The sequence below is a fragment of the Polypterus senegalus genome, chromosome 6 (genome assembly GCF_016835505.1).
Source record: "Polypterus senegalus isolate Bchr_013 chromosome 6, ASM1683550v1, whole genome shotgun sequence".
Classification (NCBI taxonomy): domain Eukaryota; kingdom Metazoa; phylum Chordata; class Cladistia; order Polypteriformes; family Polypteridae; genus Polypterus; species Polypterus senegalus.
Window position 1 is genome coordinate 45,626,843 of NC_053159.1, and position 18,781 is coordinate 45,645,623.

Genomic DNA, 18,781 nt, shown 5'->3' on the forward strand with positions numbered 1-18,781 from the left:
ATATCACATGGTCCTAAGTATTCAGACCCTTTGCTGTGACACTCATATATTTAACTCAGGTGGTTTCCATTTCTTCTGATCATCCTTGAGATCACCTTCATTTGAGTCCAGCTGTGTTTGATTATACTGATTGGACTTGATTAGGAAAGCCACACACCTGTCTATATAAGACCTTACAGCTCACAATGCATGTCAGAGCAAATGAGAATCATGAGGTCAAAGGAACTGCCTGAAGAGCTCAGAGACAGAATTGTGGCAAGGCACAGATCTGGCCAAGGTTACAAAAAAATTTATGCTGCACTTAAGGTTCTCAAGAGCACAGTGGCCTCCATAATCTTTAAATGGAAGACGTTTGGGATGTCCAGAACCCTTCCTAGAGCTGGCCGTCCGGCTAAGCTGAGCTACCGGGGGAGAAGAGCCTTGGTGAGAGAGGTAAAGAAGAACCCAAAGATCACTTTGGCTGAGCTCCAGAGATGCAGTCAGGAGATGGGAGAAAGTTGTAGAAAGTCAACCATCACTGCAGCCCTCCACCAGTCAGGGCTTTATGGCAGAGTGGCCTGTCGGAAGCCTCTCCTCAGTGCAAGACACATGACAGAATGCATGGAGTTTGCTAAAAGACACCTGAAGGATTCTGAGATGGTGAGATATAAGATTCTCTGGTCTGATGAGACCAAGATAGAACTTTTTAGCCTTAATTCTAAGCGGTATGTGCGGAGACAACCAGGCACTGCTCATCACTCGTCCAATACAGTCCCCACAGTGAAGCATGGCGGTGGCAGCATCATGCTGTGGGGTGGTTTTTCAGCTGCAGGGACAGGACAACTGGTTGCAATCGAGGGAAAGATGAATGCGGCCAAGTACAGGGATATCCTGGACAAAAACCTTTTCCAGAGTGCTAAGGACCTCAGACTGGGCCAAAGGTTTACCTTCCAACAAGACAATGACCCTAAGCACACAGCTAAAATAAAGAAGGAGTGGCTTCACAACAACTCTATGACTGTTCTTGAATGGCCCAGACAGAGCCCTGACTTAAACCCAATTGAGAATCTCTGGAGAGACCTAAAATGGCTGTCCACCAACGTTTACCATCCAACCTGACAGAACTGGAGAGGATCTGCAAGGAGGAATGGCAGAGGATCCCCAAATCCAGGTGTGAAAAACTTGTTGCATCTTTCCCAAGAAGACTCATGGCTGTATTAGCTCATAAGGGTGCTTCTACTAAATACTGAGCAAAGGGTCTGAATACTTAGGACCATGTGATATTTCAGTTTTTCTTTTTTAATATATCTGCAACAATTTCAAAAAATCATTTTTTTTGGCTGTCAATATGGGGTGCTGTGTATACATTAATGAGGGAAAAAATTTATTTAAATGATTTTAGCAAATGGCTGCAATATAACAAAGAGTGAAAAATTGAAGGGTGTCTGAATACTTTCCGTACCCACTGTAACAGCAAAAACATAATATGCAGCACCATGGGCTGTATTTTCCAGTTTAAACTTTACTTAGTACTTGAATTTTTTTTGCCACTTTCAGAAATTAACAGAGTTGAAGCTCCTGAGGAAAAAAAATGATTTTGCTTAAGAAACATTATGATGACATAACAATGGGATTTACTAGAGCTGACTTTAAAACTATTTTTTACAAATTGATTCACTGATGCTGTATATAGGCAGCAAACTGCAAAATTAAAAAAAAAAAAATTTTTCCTCTAACATTTGTTCAAGTACAGAACAATTAAGAGAAAAATGTTCTTTACAGACAGAAAATTCACAGTTGCTGCTTTATGTTTGAGATCAGAAAGGTGATGAATTTTAAAGATATTTTGCAAATTTTTCAATCGTTTTTTGAGATCAGAAAGGTGATGAGTTTTAAAGATATTTTGCAAATTTTTCAATCGTTGTTTGGAATATGAAGTGGATACTGTTGCTTGATCTTTTGTTTAATGATTTGCACTCATCCCAATAATGTACAAATGTCAAATATTGAAACAACTATTCAAAAAAAAAAACAAAAAAAAAAAAACACTATTCTAGTGGCGATTGCAATTTCTCTGGACCTGAAACAATGTGTGAGGTGTGATGGAAGAGATATGGGAGAAGAACAACTATTATACCATATGGCACCAAACATTAGGGTTATTAAATATCAGTAAGTATTGCTGAACACAAATGTTTGGTGGGCAAGTTCCACTTCTACACATTTTTTCAAAAAATGTGCTGTTTGAACCCACTGTTACCATTACCACTGAAAACTCTTAACAGGAAAAGTAGTAAGAATAAAGTGAATTGAACTGAATATGCAGTTGGTAAAAGGTTCACAGCTTTGGCTACATACTGAACTTCAGCAGTTATTGTGCAAGCTGTGACTTGGGCCTTGCATAGTAGACTGCATAAATCGCAGAAAAAAGGAAAGGTTTTTTAAGTAACATCTGTGTGATGTCATTACATGCTACAGGGAAGCTAGCTATTAAAATCAAATGGTCAACTACCTTTTTAATTTCAGGCTGGATTATGAATTTATGCTCGTTTTATGTTTTTTTTTTTTTAAACATAGAATACTTCATCAGTTTTGTCATGAAAACTAATTTACTAACTATTGCTTCTGCAAACACACACACACTATTTAGCTTTACACTGTTATTCTTGAAAGTATCATTTCACCACATAAGTCGCACCTTGCTTCTGTCCATTGATACCTAAACCAAGATGAGATATCCTAATCTGCACTTAGTTCAACTTTTAACACTTTTTTAGTTAATATTATATTATTATAATTCCCGCCAAGATCATAGTTATTTTTATTTATTAATTCAATGAATAGTATCTGTATTGCTAGATTAAATGCAAACAACAATATGTCCATATCAGTAGTGAACCACGCATGCCTTCAGAATATTAGGTGAAAGCCATTTGACAAAAACCTAGGCAGAAATTTTTTTGAACTTTTTTTCCTGCCAATTTATAGATGACATAGCTTGCTGTCTTTAGCTGAAGAAAGTCAATACATTGAAAGTTATGATGTCATTTGCTTCCTATAGTATATTACCAAGTAATGTAGTGGTCAATGAAGAAGTGGCTTTAAGAATTAAAACAAATACAAAACAAACAAGAGCAGTGTTTCTAGCCTTATATTTTTAAAGAAAATACTAATTAACAAAAAGTATTTAAATCAAAAAGTATGCACTATGGCAAATAAATAACTATATACATACACAAATAAATGCACAAAAAAGTAACAATATTGTGCACTGTGTCCCTAAAATAACAATAACATTTGTAAGCATTATACATTTTTTTTAGAACTTACAATATTGTGCACTGTGTCCCTAAAATAACAATAACATTTGTAAGCATTATACATTTTTTTTAGAACTTGTTTATATAGACATATATGTATACATACATACAGTATATACACATATACTGTATATATTCATTTTAAATTGTCTGAAATATTCCTCCATACAATATAAGGTGCAAATCCATCAATATTTGAAATGAACTTTATTTTATACAGAGCTTATTGTGTGCCATAAATGTGTGTCATGTGTGATATAAACCTATAATCCTGTGGGATAAAAGTGCATCTTTTTAGTATTTAACAATTAGGAAAGAAATTTTTTAAGAAGAAATCCTTTAATGTTGTTTATTCAGAACACAAACATGCTGGAATGCACACAATTTCACCGCAACTCACATATGAGAAGTCAGGGATCGTAACATCCTCAAGGTCATGTAACACACTGCTACTGCTAGCAGCACAGCGCAAGAATCCTGCGACTGAATCAGACTCTTCAAAGGACTAACCAAAAGGAACACAAGAGATATTTAACAAAAGCTACCTTTTAAAATCAAAACATTATTAATGGAATTTGTACTTTTCAAAACTTTAACTCAAAAAGAATGTGTTTTCAAACTTGTCAGGAATGCCAAGGTCACAATTCAGATATACTTCACACATAATAATGAAAAAATGGTCAAAACCACAATATTTAGTAATTGCCATATTAAACTTAAGAACTGACAAATAAGAAATTCATTACTTAAATGTTATTAAATAACAGATAATCCCAGATCACAGACCAGTTTTCAACACAATTCACAAAGCAAATAAAACCCTTAACCACATTTTCAGAAAGATTTTAAAGTACTGTATGTTCAGAACAGATCTATATTCAAAGATTTTGTGAAGCATGATAGTCACTGATCTTGTCTGACTTTAACGGTTTGAATTAATTTGCAAAGTTAATGTTTAAACTGAAAGAAGTGTGTCCTGGAGAGAAAATGTTTCTCAAAAATTAATATGAGAAATAGGGAGAAACACAATAGATATGACACCTTATATACTAATTTTGAAAGACAACTGTTCCGGTCTTATTTTCTTTAACTTGTAAACATATATAAATACATATAAATATTAATTCAGATAATCAGACGGAAACAAACATCAATGCAAATTCAACTAAAAGCAAGATACCATTGGTGTATGAATACAAACACTTTAGGTAACTTTGTCTTACCTGTGCTGATGATGAAGGCCACTACTTCAAGCAGTTGCACACAGGTGTCTATATTATAACAACTACTGCATATTAAAGTGGATATAAAGCAAACACAAGAAGAATGTACATCATAGAAGATGTGACATTTTTATTTTCCGTATCTCCCTCTGGCAAAGTATCCACACTGCTTGCGTATTAGGTGAAACAAAAGAAACTGCAAACTGCTCTTTAGTGATCCAATATCTAATCCAAGTGAAAGTAATTATTTAATCTTTTCAAAATACTAGGTTTTGTCAGTTACAACAATAGTACTATTTTGGCTGAACTTCAAAAGCAATTTAAGAGAAGTGAGCCTAACAAAAGAAATGTCACTAGTTAGTAATGCAATGGAGAGTGCTCACCACAGGACTGGCGCGGGCAGAACTGGCCCGAGAAGAAGCACGAGAGCTGGAACCCAGGAAACCACTGTACTCTGATGGCTAAAGAATTAAGTACAGGCAAAGAAAGAAGAGGAGAAAAAAGGAGAAGAGATTCAGATGTCAACAGTTTATGGAAACTATGGTGGAAATAGAAACAGAAACTGTAACAGAATAGAATGTAATAGAAACATGCTGTAACATTCACACTGTCATCCAACACTAACACTAAGCAGTATCACCAGTATCTCTGACAGTCAGAATGCGAGTTTACAATTGTAAAACCAAGCACAAAAATCATAACTGTAAAAAGAATTAAGCACACACATTCTTTATACTCAGTAGTATAGTGTTATTCACAGTTTCGTATAAGACATCTGAAAAATGATCACACTATAATGCATTATGCCACATAAATTCATTAGAATTAAATCTTCAGGTCACCTGCACTTGACATTTCTTCAAAGGAATAAGTGAGTTTCAATGAACAGCAAAAAATTAAGAAGATTTTAAGAATCAAGCTTAAAGTAAATTATGCAAAAGGGAATGTGAACAAATTTAGTTTTATAGTATTTACACACCTTTTACAAGACTAAGTAAGGATAGTTCACTTTGGTCCAAATCTGTTCACCTGATTTCTGAACTAGACGGATCAAAATGACTAAAAGCTATAAATTCTGGTTCAACTATCATTATAAGGAAAATATAAACCAACAGTCTCAGTTCTTCACTAGGGTGAAGTGCAAAGTTGACCATAATGTGCAACCAGTCAGCTCTACACATAAGCTGCACAATATCCCCGCAGTCAGGTATTCTGCCAAGGTATTCTGAATTTTATGGGAAGGAGGCCAGGTGACTCTGTATTTCTTCAGTGAACCCTCAGAACAAACCAATGAACACTGTTTGAGCTCTACTGACAATGAAATCTTGTAACTCAGCTAAAGAATTGCATATTTATATGGTATAGATGTTTTAAAGTAAAGGAAAAGGTGATGCACTGTATCAAAGTTAAAGGAAAAGGTGATGCACTGTATCAAAGTCACCTTTAAATCTAACAAATAGATCCAGCAATTACAAGAAATGTATTTTATGGCACAGTAACAATGCTCCATTTTTTACATTTTTCCCCTCCTTGCAAATGCAGGATCTTAAACGTTTAAAGAAAGAGAGAAATCAATATCTATCAGGAGCAAATCCTGACTGTCAGCTTTATGCAACAAATGGTTCCATTACACCCCATCCATCCAGGATTAAGCAGCACTATGTGCTAAATATTAAGAAAACTAAGTCTATGTGTATTTACTCCTATGGGACAAAACTACTGCTGCCAAAAACATGTCTTTTTAGGCGGAAGAAAAAGAAGAAAACCTCAGAAAGAACTTGGGAGACGATGACAGTGCCAAGTTATGATCCTGGTCTAATGGAACTACGTGACAACATTATTTTCAACCACACTACTGTGCCAGACTTCAGATGTCTTTATGAGTCTTATTTCTAGACTTCCAATTAGTCAGTAACATTAAATAACACAAACCAGTAACAATTTCCAAAACAGAATGCTACTAAGGAAATAACTAGGTTTTTAAACAATAGAAATTAAAGTAAACGACTTGCAAATTTAACAGCAGATATTTTATCAATGTTACATTTTCTATTTGAAATAAATGACATAAAAAATTATTTTAGGCTTTGAGGCTACAAATATGATGAAACTGTTCTTCATGATCAATTTGAACAGACCAAACTATCTGCATACGCATTAAGAATGTTATATTGTACGTTCTCATCGTAGGTTCCCTGGCGAGAGTATCTCAATGCATCCCATGAATAACTGAACATGGGTTGAAATCACCAATGTACTTATGAGACAATCCAATTTAACCATTTCTGATTTATGGAAATAATGTTGCAATGCCCAACAATTAGTGCGGTAAATTTTAGGATTGTATTATCATTAGTGTCTGAGATATGGAGGTTTAAAAAGGAGGTACAATCCTAATTTTACTGTAAAATGAGTGCTATTAAAATGATAAGTCATTACTTTTAAACCATTAATGCTACATGCATGGAATTTTATGGGATTGTTAAATTGCATGAGATGTCTTAACTTCTAAAATAGTTCATCCACAGTTGCATATTTGCCTATTTATGACTTGCTGAAAATTATATATAAAAACAAAATTCTTTAATGCTGTTCAGCAATTTTGGTCCTCTCTATCTCTATACAAAACCAAATCAGATCTTTCAAGTTTTGATAGGCATTATTCATGTTATACAGTATTTCTTCTTTACTAATTAGGTGCACCTCTGAAAGAAATCAAACCTTTTTGCTTTAAACGGCGTTAAATATGGAACAAATAATTTCATGTCTATATTTATTACAAATGCATATTGGTCATGTATGACATTTTAAGCCATGAAAAGAATTTTACCACTGAAAAGAGTTTGTTTTCTTTATAAATGCACAAAATATGAATTTGGAGCCTAGAACCAAACTATATTTACTAAGGTACCAGGCAAGCTGCGTTTCATTACAAAGATAAATACAAAGTACAGAGGCACACTGCTTATAATAAAATCACAGACATGTGTAATGAATTCTAAAAATGTATCAGAAAATTAATATATTCACATATACAGTAATCCCTTGCTATATCGCGCTTCGACTTTCGCGGATTCACTCTATCGCGGATTTTAAATATAAGCATATCTAAATATATATCATGGATTTTTCGCTGGTTTGCGGATTTCTGCGGACAATGGGTCTTTTAATTTATTGTACATGCTTCCTCAGTTTGATTGGCCAGTTGATTTCATACAAGGGACGCTATTGGCGGATGGCTTAGAAGCTACCCAATCAGAGCATGTATTACATATTAACTAAAACTCCTCAATGATATAAGATATGCTTCCCATGCGGTGCTTGATTGTTTGCTTTTCTATGTCTCTCTCACTCTCTCTGCCTGACGGAGGGGGTGTGAGTAGAGGGGCTGTTTGCTTAGAAGATACGGACACTCCTCTAAAAAAATGCCGCTTTATCGCGGTGCTTCGGCATACTTAAAAGCACAAAAGCACGTATTGATTTTTTGATTGTTTGCTTTTCTTAGCGAGCTCTCTGAAATTCTCGGCTCCTGATGCGCGCATTGAAGAGAAGATATATTTGCATTCTTTTAATTGTGAGAAAGAACTGTCATCTCTGTCTTGTCATGGAGTACAGTTTAAACTTTTGACTAAAGGGTGTTATTTCGTGTCTAGAGGGCTCTAATAATGTTAACAGTGTGGGAAAGTTTATAAGGGCTTAAATATATAAAAATAACCATACAAAAACACATGGTTTCTACTTCGTGGATTTTCATCTATCGCGGGGGGTTCTGGAAAGCAACCCCCACGATCGAGGAGGGATTACTGTATATATATATATATATATATATATATATATATATATATATATATATATATATATATATACATACACACACACACACAGTAGAGACTCGCTTATCCGACATAAACGGGCCGGCAGAATGTCTGATAAGCGAAAATGTCGGATAATGGAAGGTGTTAAGAAAAAGCCTATTAAACCTAATACAGTGGCTCGGTTCACGATCGTCTCTGAACATGTACAAATCGGGTTATGGCCAAAAACAAACTTTTTCCTCTGTTCAGGAACACACACTCGGTATAGGAACAAGCCAGTTTTCCTTTCGGTTTGTGCGAGCCGATGATTTCCGCACATGTTCAGTATCTCCCTGTGCAGTGAGAGAGAGCAAGAGACACAGACAGACACAAGCACGTGCACACACACACACACGCGTAAGACAAAGAGAGATGAGCGTGCAAGAAACACACACATGCACACACACATACACACACACAGAGACAAGCGTGCGAGGGAGACACACGCACACACAAGCGCGTGAGGGAGACACATGCACACACACCAGATAGGGCTGGCCACAGAATCCACTGTAATCATGTTTAACAACAAAACAACTGAAAAATGTAACTGAAAAAATGAACTTAGCAACAAAAAATAGACAAAGCTCACGCTCGCAACTTGCAGTTCTTGCTGCCGATTGATGCATTTTTTTTTTTCCGGTGGGACGTTGTATAATACAGAATGTTGGATAAGCGAGACTCATATATACAGTAATCCTTCGCTATATCGTGCTTCGACTTTCGTGGCTTCACTCTATCGCGGATTTTAAATGTAAGCATATCTAAATATATATCATGGATTTTTCGCTGGTTTGCGGATTTCTTAGAATGTGCGGTGTTCGATTGTTTGCTTATCTCTGCCTCTATCTCACCCTTTCTGACATTCTCTGCGCCTGACGGAGGGGGTGTGAGCAGAGGTGCTGTTTGCACAGAAGCTGTTTGCCTAGTGGATACGGACGCTCCTCTAAGAAATGCCGCTTTATCGAGGTGCTTCCAAAAGCACACTTATTGATTTTTTGATTGCTTGCTTTAATCTCTCTCTCTCTCACGTTCTCTGCGCCTGACAGAGGAGATGTGAGCAGAGTTGGCTGTGTTGGCTGGGATTGGCTCCAGCAGACCCCCGTGACCCTGTAGTTAGGATATACCAGGTTGGATAATGGATGGATGGATGGATGGATGAATGAATGAATCCAGACTGAAGACAGCCTGAAGACAGACACATGATTTCACAGCAGTTTGATCATATTTAACTGAAGCTATGTACTTATTGTAGTAACTAGCAAAATACCCGCGCTTCGCAGAGGAGAAGTAGTGTGTTAAAGAAGTAATGAAAAATAAAAGGAAACATTTTAATAATAACGTAACATGATTGACATTGTCATGAGTGTTGCTGTCATATAAACTGCTCAAAAAAATTAAAGGAACACTTTGAAAACACATCAGATCTCAATGGGAAAAAGAATTCCTCCTGGATATCTATACTGATATAGACTGGGTAATGTGTTAGGAACGAAAGGATGCCACATCGTTTGATGGAAATGAAAATGATCAACCTACAGAGCCCTGAATTCAAAGACGCCCCAAAAATCAGAGTGAAAAAATTATGTGGCAGGCTAGTCCATTTTGCCAAAATTTAATTGCAGCAACTCAAAATTGTACGCAGCACTTTGTATGGCCCCTGTGTTCTTGTATACATGCCTGACAACATCGGTGCATGCTACTAATGAGATGACAGATGGTGTTGTGGGGGATCTCCTCTCAGATCTGGACCAGGGCATCACTGAGCTCCTGGACAGTCTGAGGTGCAACCTGGTGGCATTGGATGGACCAAAACATAATGTCCCAGAGGTGTTCTATTGGATTTAGGTCAGGAAAGTGTGGTGGCCAGTCAATGGTATCAATTCCTTCATCCTCCAGAAACTGCCTGCATACTCTCACCACATGAGGCCAGGAATTGTCGTGCACCAGGAGCCACTGTACCAGCATAGGGTCTGACAATGGGTCCAAGGATTTCATCCTGATACCTAATGGCAGCCAAGGTGCCTTTGTCAAGCCTGTAGCGGTCTGTGTGACCCTCCATGGATATGCCTCCCCAGACAATCATTAACCCACCACCAAACTGCTCATGCTGAATGATGTTACAGGCAGCATAATGTTCTCCATGGCTTCTCCAGACCCTTTCACTTCTGTCACGTGCTCAGGGTGAACCTGCTCTCATCTGTAAAAAGCACAGGGCACCAGTGGTGCATCTGCCAATTCTGGTATTCTCTGGCGAATGCCAATCGAGCTGCATGCTGCTTGGCAGTGAGCTCAGGGCCCATTAGAGGACATGGGGCCCTTGGGTCACCCTCATGAAGTCTTTCTGGTTGTTTGGTCAGAGACATTCACACCAGTGGCCTGCTGGAGGTCATTTTGTAGGGCTCTGGTAGTGCTCATCCTGTTCCTCCTTGCCCAAAGGAGCAGATACTGGTCCTGCTGATGGGTTATGGACCTTCTATGGCCCTCTCCAGCTCTCCTAGAGTAACTGAATGTCTCCTAGAATCTCCTCCATGCCCTTGAGACTGTGCAGGGAGACACAGCAAACCTTCTGGCAATGACACGTATTGATGTGCCATCCTGGAGAAGTTGGACTACCTGTGCAACCTCTGTAGGGTCCAGGTATCGCCTCATGCTACCAGTAGTGACACTGACTGTAGCCAAATGCAAAACTAGTGAAGAGACAGTCAGAAAAGATGAGGAGGGTTAAAATATCAGTGGCCTCCAACTGTTAAACCACTCCTGTTTTGGGGGTCATCTCATTGTTGCCCCTCTAGTGCATCTGTTGTTAATTTCATAAAAAGTGTTCCTTTAATTCTTTTGAGCAGTATATATATATATATATATATATATATATATATATATATATATATATATATACAGTGGAGGAAATAATTATTTGACCCCTCACTGATTTTGTAAGTTTGTCCAATGACAAAGAAATGAAAAGTCTCAGAACAGTATCATTTCAATGGTAGGTTTATTTCAACAGTGGCAGATTGCACATCAAAAGGAAAATCGAAAAAATAACTTTAAATAAAAGATAGAAATTGATTTGCATTTCATTGAGGGAAATAAGTTTTGAACCCCTACCAACCATTAAGAGTTCTGGCTCCCACAGAGTGGTTAGACACTTCTACTCAATTAGTCACCCTCATTAAGGACACCTGTCTTAACTAGTCACCTGTATAAAAGACACCTGTCCACAGAATCAATCAATCAAGCAGACTCCACACTCTACAACATGGGAAAGACCAAAGAGCTGTCCAAGGATGTCAGAGACAAAATTGTAGACCTGCACAAGGCTGGAATGGGCTACAAAACCATTAGCAAGAAGCTGGGAGAGAAGGTGACAACTGTTGGTGCGATTGTTCAAAATGGAAGGAGCACAAAATGACCATCAATCGACCTCGCTCTGGGGCTCCACGCAAGATCTCACCTCGTGGGGTGTCAATGGTTCTGAGAAAGGTGAAAAGAATCCTAGAACTACACGGGAGGAGTTAGTTAATGACCTCAAATTAGCAGGGACCACAGTCACCAAGAAAACCATTGGAAACACATTACACGCAATGGATTAAAATCCTGCAGGGCTCGCAAGGTCCCCTGCTCAAGAAGGCACATGTGCAGGCCCGTCTGAAGTTTGCCCTGATGATTCAGAGAGTGACTGGGAGAAGGTGCTGTGGTCTGATGAGACCAAAATAGAGCTCTTTGGCATTAACTCAACTCGCTGTGTTTGGAGGAAGAAAAATGCTGCCTATGACCCCAAAACACCGTCCCCACCGTCAAGCATGGGGGTGGAAACATTTTGCTTTGGGGGTGTTTTTCTGCTAAGGGCACAGGACAACTTAATCGCATTAACGGAGAATGGACGGAGCCATGTATCGTGAAATCCTGAGCGACAATCTCCTTCCCTCTGCCAGGAAACTGAAAATGGGTCGTGGATGGGTGTTCCAGCACGACAATGACCCAAAACATACAGCAAAGGCAACAAAGGAGTGGCTCAAGAAGAAGCACATTAAGGTCATGGAGTAGCCTAGTCAGTCTCCGGACCTTAATCCAATAGAAAACCTATGGAGGGAGCTCAAGCTCAGAGTAGCACAGAGACAGCCTCAAACCTTAGGGATTTAGAGATGATCTGCAAAGAGGAGTGGACCAACATTCCTCCTAAAATGTGCAAACTTGGTCATCAATTACAAGAAACGTTTGACCTCTGTGCTTGCAAACAAGGGTTTTTCCACTAAGTATTAAGTCTTTTTGTTAGAGGGTTCAAAACTTATTTCCCTCAATGAAATGCAAATCAATTTCTATCTTTTATTTAAAGTTATTTTTTCGATTTTCCTTTTGATGTGCAATCTGCCACTGTTGAAATAAACCTACCATTGAAATGATACTGTTCTGAGACTTTTCATTTCTTTGTCATTGGACAAACTTACAAAATCAGTGAGGGGTCAAATAATTATTTCCTCCACTGTATATATATATATATATATATATATATATATATATATATATATATATATATATACACTAGCAAAATACCCGTGCTTCGCATTGGCGAAGAACTGCATTAAAATTTTTATTAAGAAGAAAATAAACCTTTTTAAACTGAGGGAAAATATGCCAATAATTATTTGTTAAGGATCTCTTTGTATACCATGTTGTCAGTTCGGCCCTCGGGTTGTAACATGACCAAGCGGTGCGCTGAGCTTACTCTTGAGCATGCAACTTACAGTTGGCCATGTAAACAGTAATCTTGTCTCAAATCTCACAGCTTGGATTGCTGCTGTTATAATCGGTTTGAGTTTCATGATTTGTTTCAATTACGACAGTATTTGCAGGATTTGTTGTGTTGAAGTGACATTCGGCATCTGTCAAGCGTTGCAAGCACACAACCAGTTTCATCAATAAAATCACATCCAGCTTTTGAGAGTTTAAAGATTCATAAACATCAAAGTGTCCACCACTGAAATCTTCACCTGTGAATCTAAGATGTTTAAGAGGCATTGACAGTTGTCGAAAGGTGTAAAATATTTGGCCATTTCGGTACACTTGAAAGCGACAACCGAACAATTCAGCAGCCATCAACTCACATGCAGAACCATAGGTGAAGGGCTTAAGCATTTCACTCTTATAGTGTTACTGTGTAGTATAATTATCTCCTGTACCGTCATCAGTCCACACCTCAATACATAAGACACAATGTTCCTCCGGATATTAAGAGTGAGCCTGATATGGCCGTGCAATATGTAACAAAGAGAATGGAAAAGGTAGGTGCCATCTCCGGGCATGGAAACCACTCGGTAAGTGACAGTTCTTTGATCGATAGTGATCACCTCGATAGACATGGTAATGGGGGTTGGAATGATAAAGGAAATGGGTACGTGAGCAATGTAAATTGAGTCTAAAATACCTATACAATAACTAAAATTTAATAAACAAACAATAAAACAGCGGAGAAGCCGTGAATTAAACAAAAACGCTGTAGTTATCAGTAGGGATACGTGAATCCCGTGGCGAAGCAAGGAAGGGAATGTAGAGACTGGAGTGACGGACGGTCTTATATAGGCAGGCAGCCAACAACGTGGGAGGTGTTGGGATCGGGGACCCAACGCCACCTCACACGGTGACCGAGCTGCAGGCTATGGACGTATATATGTACGTAAGTAGGATTCAGTTAGCGTTGGGAACCCGTGTACCAAATTTCTTGAAGATGGGCCCATAAGTAACAAAGACTGTTGAAAAGTTCAATATGGCGGCCGACAGTGGCATCATACCACGAAATAAATGCATACATTGGTTTCGGTTAGTGCAGGGAAGCCGCCTACCAAATTTCGTGAAGATGGGGCCATAAATAAGAAAGTTCAACATGGCGGACGTTGTCGACCGTTACATGTAGAATTTTGAAATGAAACCTGCTTAACTTTTGTAAGTAAGCTGTAAGGAACAAGCCTGCCAAATTTCAGCTTTCTACCTACATGGGAAGTTGGAGAATTAGTGATGAGTCAGTGAGTGAGTGAGTCGGTCAGTGAGGCTTTGCCTTTTATTAGTATATATATATATATATATATATATATACATATATAAATATACACATATATACACACACACATATATATACACATATATATACATATACACAGTGGTACCTCGGTATACGTCTGCTTTGGAATAAGTCCAACTTGGCATATGTCCTGTTTGGACACGAAAAATTTTGCTTGGTATACGACCTTTGTTTGGAATACGACTCGCGTGCTAACCTTGTTTACCTCTCTCGATACAAAGCCACGACTGCCCACGAGCGTTAGTGCGGCAGTTGCTAGCATTCAGTGAACAACCCGCGCTATAACTCTCTGTGAACTTTCACGTGTGTGGTATAGCGGGTCCACAGCTCCTGTCAAAGTCCAGCTTTAAAATAAATAATCACCGGCTCGCAGCTTGGTGAGGGGGCGTGGTGGTTATGTGGCTGAAGGTTGTCAGGGCGATTAGTGATGTGGGCGTTTCTCACCAAAGTGCACTTGTGAGGGACCGTCCGCATTCATGATTGTTCCTGGGGCTGCTTATCTTGATAAACAGAAGCGCGAGTCGGCTAGAAGGGGAGGAAAAAGAAAGAATGGACAGGAGGGTAAGTCAGAGAGAGAGAGAGAGAGAGAAAGAGCGAGCGAGCGAAGTAGCTGAAGTAGGCAGAGCTAACATCAGCTGCAAGTAGGGCGACTCCCCTGTTGGGAAGCAGGGGGGCCGCCAGGTAAAAAGGCACCGGGCTTCTTCTTGTTTTTTTTTTTTTAAAGAATGCTTCCTGCTCTATTTTAACTTCGTTGTTTTTAAGAAGACTTTTCTCTATTGTTTTTAACCTCCACGTTTCACTTCTGATTTTATGGATTATTTTTTGGAACTTTGGAGATTGCACTTTAATTTGAACACCTTGTTTTGTTAATTGTTTTAATAAAAGCACTTTGCCCTTTTCACCATCCCTTGCTTTGTTGTTACCGATGACGTTAGCAGTGAGGCACATTACCGACGGTGTAGGGTTCAAGGGCTCCCCGGCAGTAGATGGGAGCATACAGCAAACCTGCATCGTCACAACGTGATTTTGCGTTTTTTTCATGTAAATTTGAATTGATTGTTGAAAAGTATGAAGGTGGCATGCGTATCCGGGACATGGCAGTTGCATACCGTTTGCCGAGAATGACGGTATCTACGATTGTGAAAAACAAAGATGTTGTTAAAAAAGTGAAATGAGGTGAAATTTTCATTTATTTCATCTAATTGCTTTTATATTTATGTATTTTAGTATTAAGCAGTGTTTAAATTATTTTATACAACCCCATCAATGTATAATATGTCAATAGCAATAGGATTTTTTTTTCATGGGAACGGATTAATCATTTTCCTATTATTTCTTATGGGAAAAACTTGTTTGGTATACATCCTGTTTGGTATAAGTCAAAGGGTCTGGAATGAATTAAGGACGTATACCAAGGTTCCACTGTATGTATGTATGTATGTATGTATATATATATATATATATATATATATATATATATACATATACATATACACACATACAGTGGAACCTCGAGATACGAGTTTAATTCGTTCCAGCACTGAGCTTGTATAGAGAATTTCTCGTATCTAGAACAAACTTCCCCATTGAAAATAATGGAAATCCGTTCCGCACCCCATAAAAATATCAACATAAAAATCAATTTTCCTAACAAATAACACTGATAAATAATATATACAAGTGGAACCTCGGTTTGCAAGTAACTTGGTTTACGAGTGTTTTGCAAGACAAGCTAACTTTTTTAATTAATTTTGACTTGATAAAACGACCGATGTCTTGCAATACAAGTAGTATGGATACACTTTGTTTGCTGAGCGTCATGTGAGCATAACTGAGCTGATGGTTCTTCTCTCTCGTGCGCATCTCTCTCTCTCTCTCCTTATCTCGCTCGCGCACGCGTCTCTGTCTCTCTCCTTATCTCTCTCTCCTTGAGGGCAATCGTCTCCTATTCTCCGTCTGCATGTCCGCAATATTTTTGGATACGCTTATACAGCGAACTGCTACAGCAAAACAATGAAATCACAAGCGCACAAACGCGTAGATCCTCACGCTATGGGAGAACAAGGAACACTGAGTGAGCTGACGGGCTGGCAGCGTCAGCTTGGGTGAATCCCAGATTTGAGGCGGATCGGGAAATGCGTCATGCATAACCACAGCCTGGCTCGTAGCTCGTTACGCGAGCCAATGCTTGTATTTAGATCCGAATTTTTCGCTCATACTTTCCTCTTATCTTGAATTTCTCGATTAAAAAAATTAATCTAATTAATTAGAAGCTTTGTAATTAATGAATCTTGATTCATCGCATGTAATCGCACACGTAAATTTGCCCCAAAGCGCAAATGTTTTTTTTTTTAATTTAAAAGGGTTTTAGTGGGCGACAGAATCAAATAATAGACATGGACATGAATATTATAAACTCAAGCTCTTTTAATTTCTGAAAAAAAAAATGCATTTAAACTGCATTTCAATTCAAATCAGAATCATCATCCGTGGCTAAAATTGGCCAGACTTAAAAATAAAGTGGTATTCTAAGTACTTTAAGTACATGTTCAGAATGGCATTGTCTTTAAATAATAATAAGAAAATTTTCAACATAAAGTGCAGTTTTTCATCTTAAAAAAATAAGGCAGAAACATAAAAGTTCATTTGACCAGCTTCACCTTCAAACTCTGAGAAACCTTAGCCAAAATTATTTTGTACATTAGGCTAAAACAGTGTGATCATTGAACATTTTGTAATTAGATGTAATTAAAATTACTAACGGTCACAAAAGTCCAATGATCCCCAATAAGAGCCAAAAAGTCCGCTTTCTGTAATGCATCTAATTTTGCTTGCTTTTCAGTGTCATAAAGCTGTTGATTTTTACTTGTAATAATCTTGCGGCACGGCAGTTGAAAAGTTGGATGACCGGACGCTATCTGTAGCACATTTTCTAACCCCCTATCTTCCAGCACTGTTAGTGGTCTACAGTCCAAAGCAATCCATTTTGTGAGAGAATTTGTAAGTTTGACCGATGTTGACTTACTAATTTTGGTCCTGAAGCCAGTCATTTCATCAGTTTTGGGCTGCCGACACCTTTTGTTGGTACTCAAACTCGTACTGCTAGTGCTAACAGCATACACAGCTTCTGTGTCCGCTGTAACATGTTTTGCATTTAGATGGTACCATAAGGTTGAAGTGTCTCGGTGTTATGCAAACTCCTTTTTGCACAGTTTGCACAAAACCACGCTTTTATCAAGGCTCTTTTGAAATGAAATTTTCCTCCAATCAGTCCTAGCAACGCGCTTCCTTCCGACTCTTATATTTTTGTAGCTCTGATGTGTGCATCAATGTAATCAGTGTACCAGGAAATCATGCATTGAGAGAAGTTCCCCTTTGCTTGGAATGCAAAGTGTGATTAAATGCGTTATTTTTTAACGCGTTATGGAGCACATGTATCGAAGCTTCTGAGCTGTGCTTGTGCTAAGAAATAGAAACATTTTAAAAATAACGTAACATGATTGTCAATGTAACCATTTGTAAGTAGTGCCTAGAGGATTCAGAGTGTGGAGAAACTCTAGAGACAGCATGTGTATTAACTTGTGGATTTTTCTGTGAGTATTTGGTGGCAGCGTGACAAAGTTGCTTCCGCAAGACCGCGTTAGCTGCGGAGCTCAGCTTAGAGCGAAATGAGGTGAATGGGAGGGGAGAGGATGACGTCACTCCCCCACCTACCTCAACTGTCAATCCCCCCACAAACACAGTGTCTCGCTTCTTATTGTTTCACTGCCTTCTCAATTGTATAATGCATGTTTTCTTCAGTGCTTTTTGGAGCTCTTCCTTGTTTTCTACGTACTGCGCTCACAGTCAGTTCACATGATTATGTGGGAGACGCGATGATATCACACGAAACTCCGCTCCCCACGGCCATCGAGCTGAACTCCATTACAGTATATGGAGAAAAACAGGTTCCAGTTATGACCATTACGCGTAGAATTTCAAAATAAAACCTGTCCAACTTTTGTAGATAAGCTGTAAGGAATGAGCCTGCCAAATTTCAGCCTTCCACCCACACGGGAAGTTGGAGAATTAGTGATGAGTGAGTGAGTGAGTGAGGGCTTTGCCTTTTATTAGTATAGATTAAAACATTAGAAATTTTGTGGATTCACTAGTTTTAAAGATTACTGGTAGAATCTGTATATATACAGCTGCTAATACTACTATTACTGATAATAAAACTTACAGGCTTTAAAATAATATTTATTTTTTACAACTACTATAACATGGCATGTTGCATACCTCAGTAAATATAGTTTGGTTCAAGATGCCAACTTCATATTTTGTGCA

At 38.3% G+C, this 18,781-nt stretch overlaps 1 protein-coding gene across 23 annotated transcripts in view; it reads right to left on the minus strand.

The window, feature by feature from the left end:
- LOC120531004 (leucine-rich repeat flightless-interacting protein 2-like) overlaps positions 1-18,781 on the minus strand; it is a 273,630-nt gene that overhangs the window by 65,060 nt on the left and 189,789 nt on the right. For 15 of the 23 annotated variants that reach the window (XM_039755924.1, XM_039755918.1, XM_039755919.1 and 12 more), the window contains 2 exons: positions 4,906-4,983; positions 3,700-3,804 (listed from right to left, as the gene is read on the minus strand). The exons of 5 other annotated variants lie outside the window; for them this stretch is intronic. In XM_039755924.1, coding sequence (XP_039611858.1) covers positions 3,700-3,804; positions 4,906-4,983 — 183 coding nt within the window. The remainder of the gene's footprint in view (positions 1-3,699; positions 3,805-4,905; positions 4,984-18,781) is intronic. 3 more of the 23 variants (XM_039755912.1, XM_039755913.1, XM_039755906.1) reach the window with 1 other exon arrangement.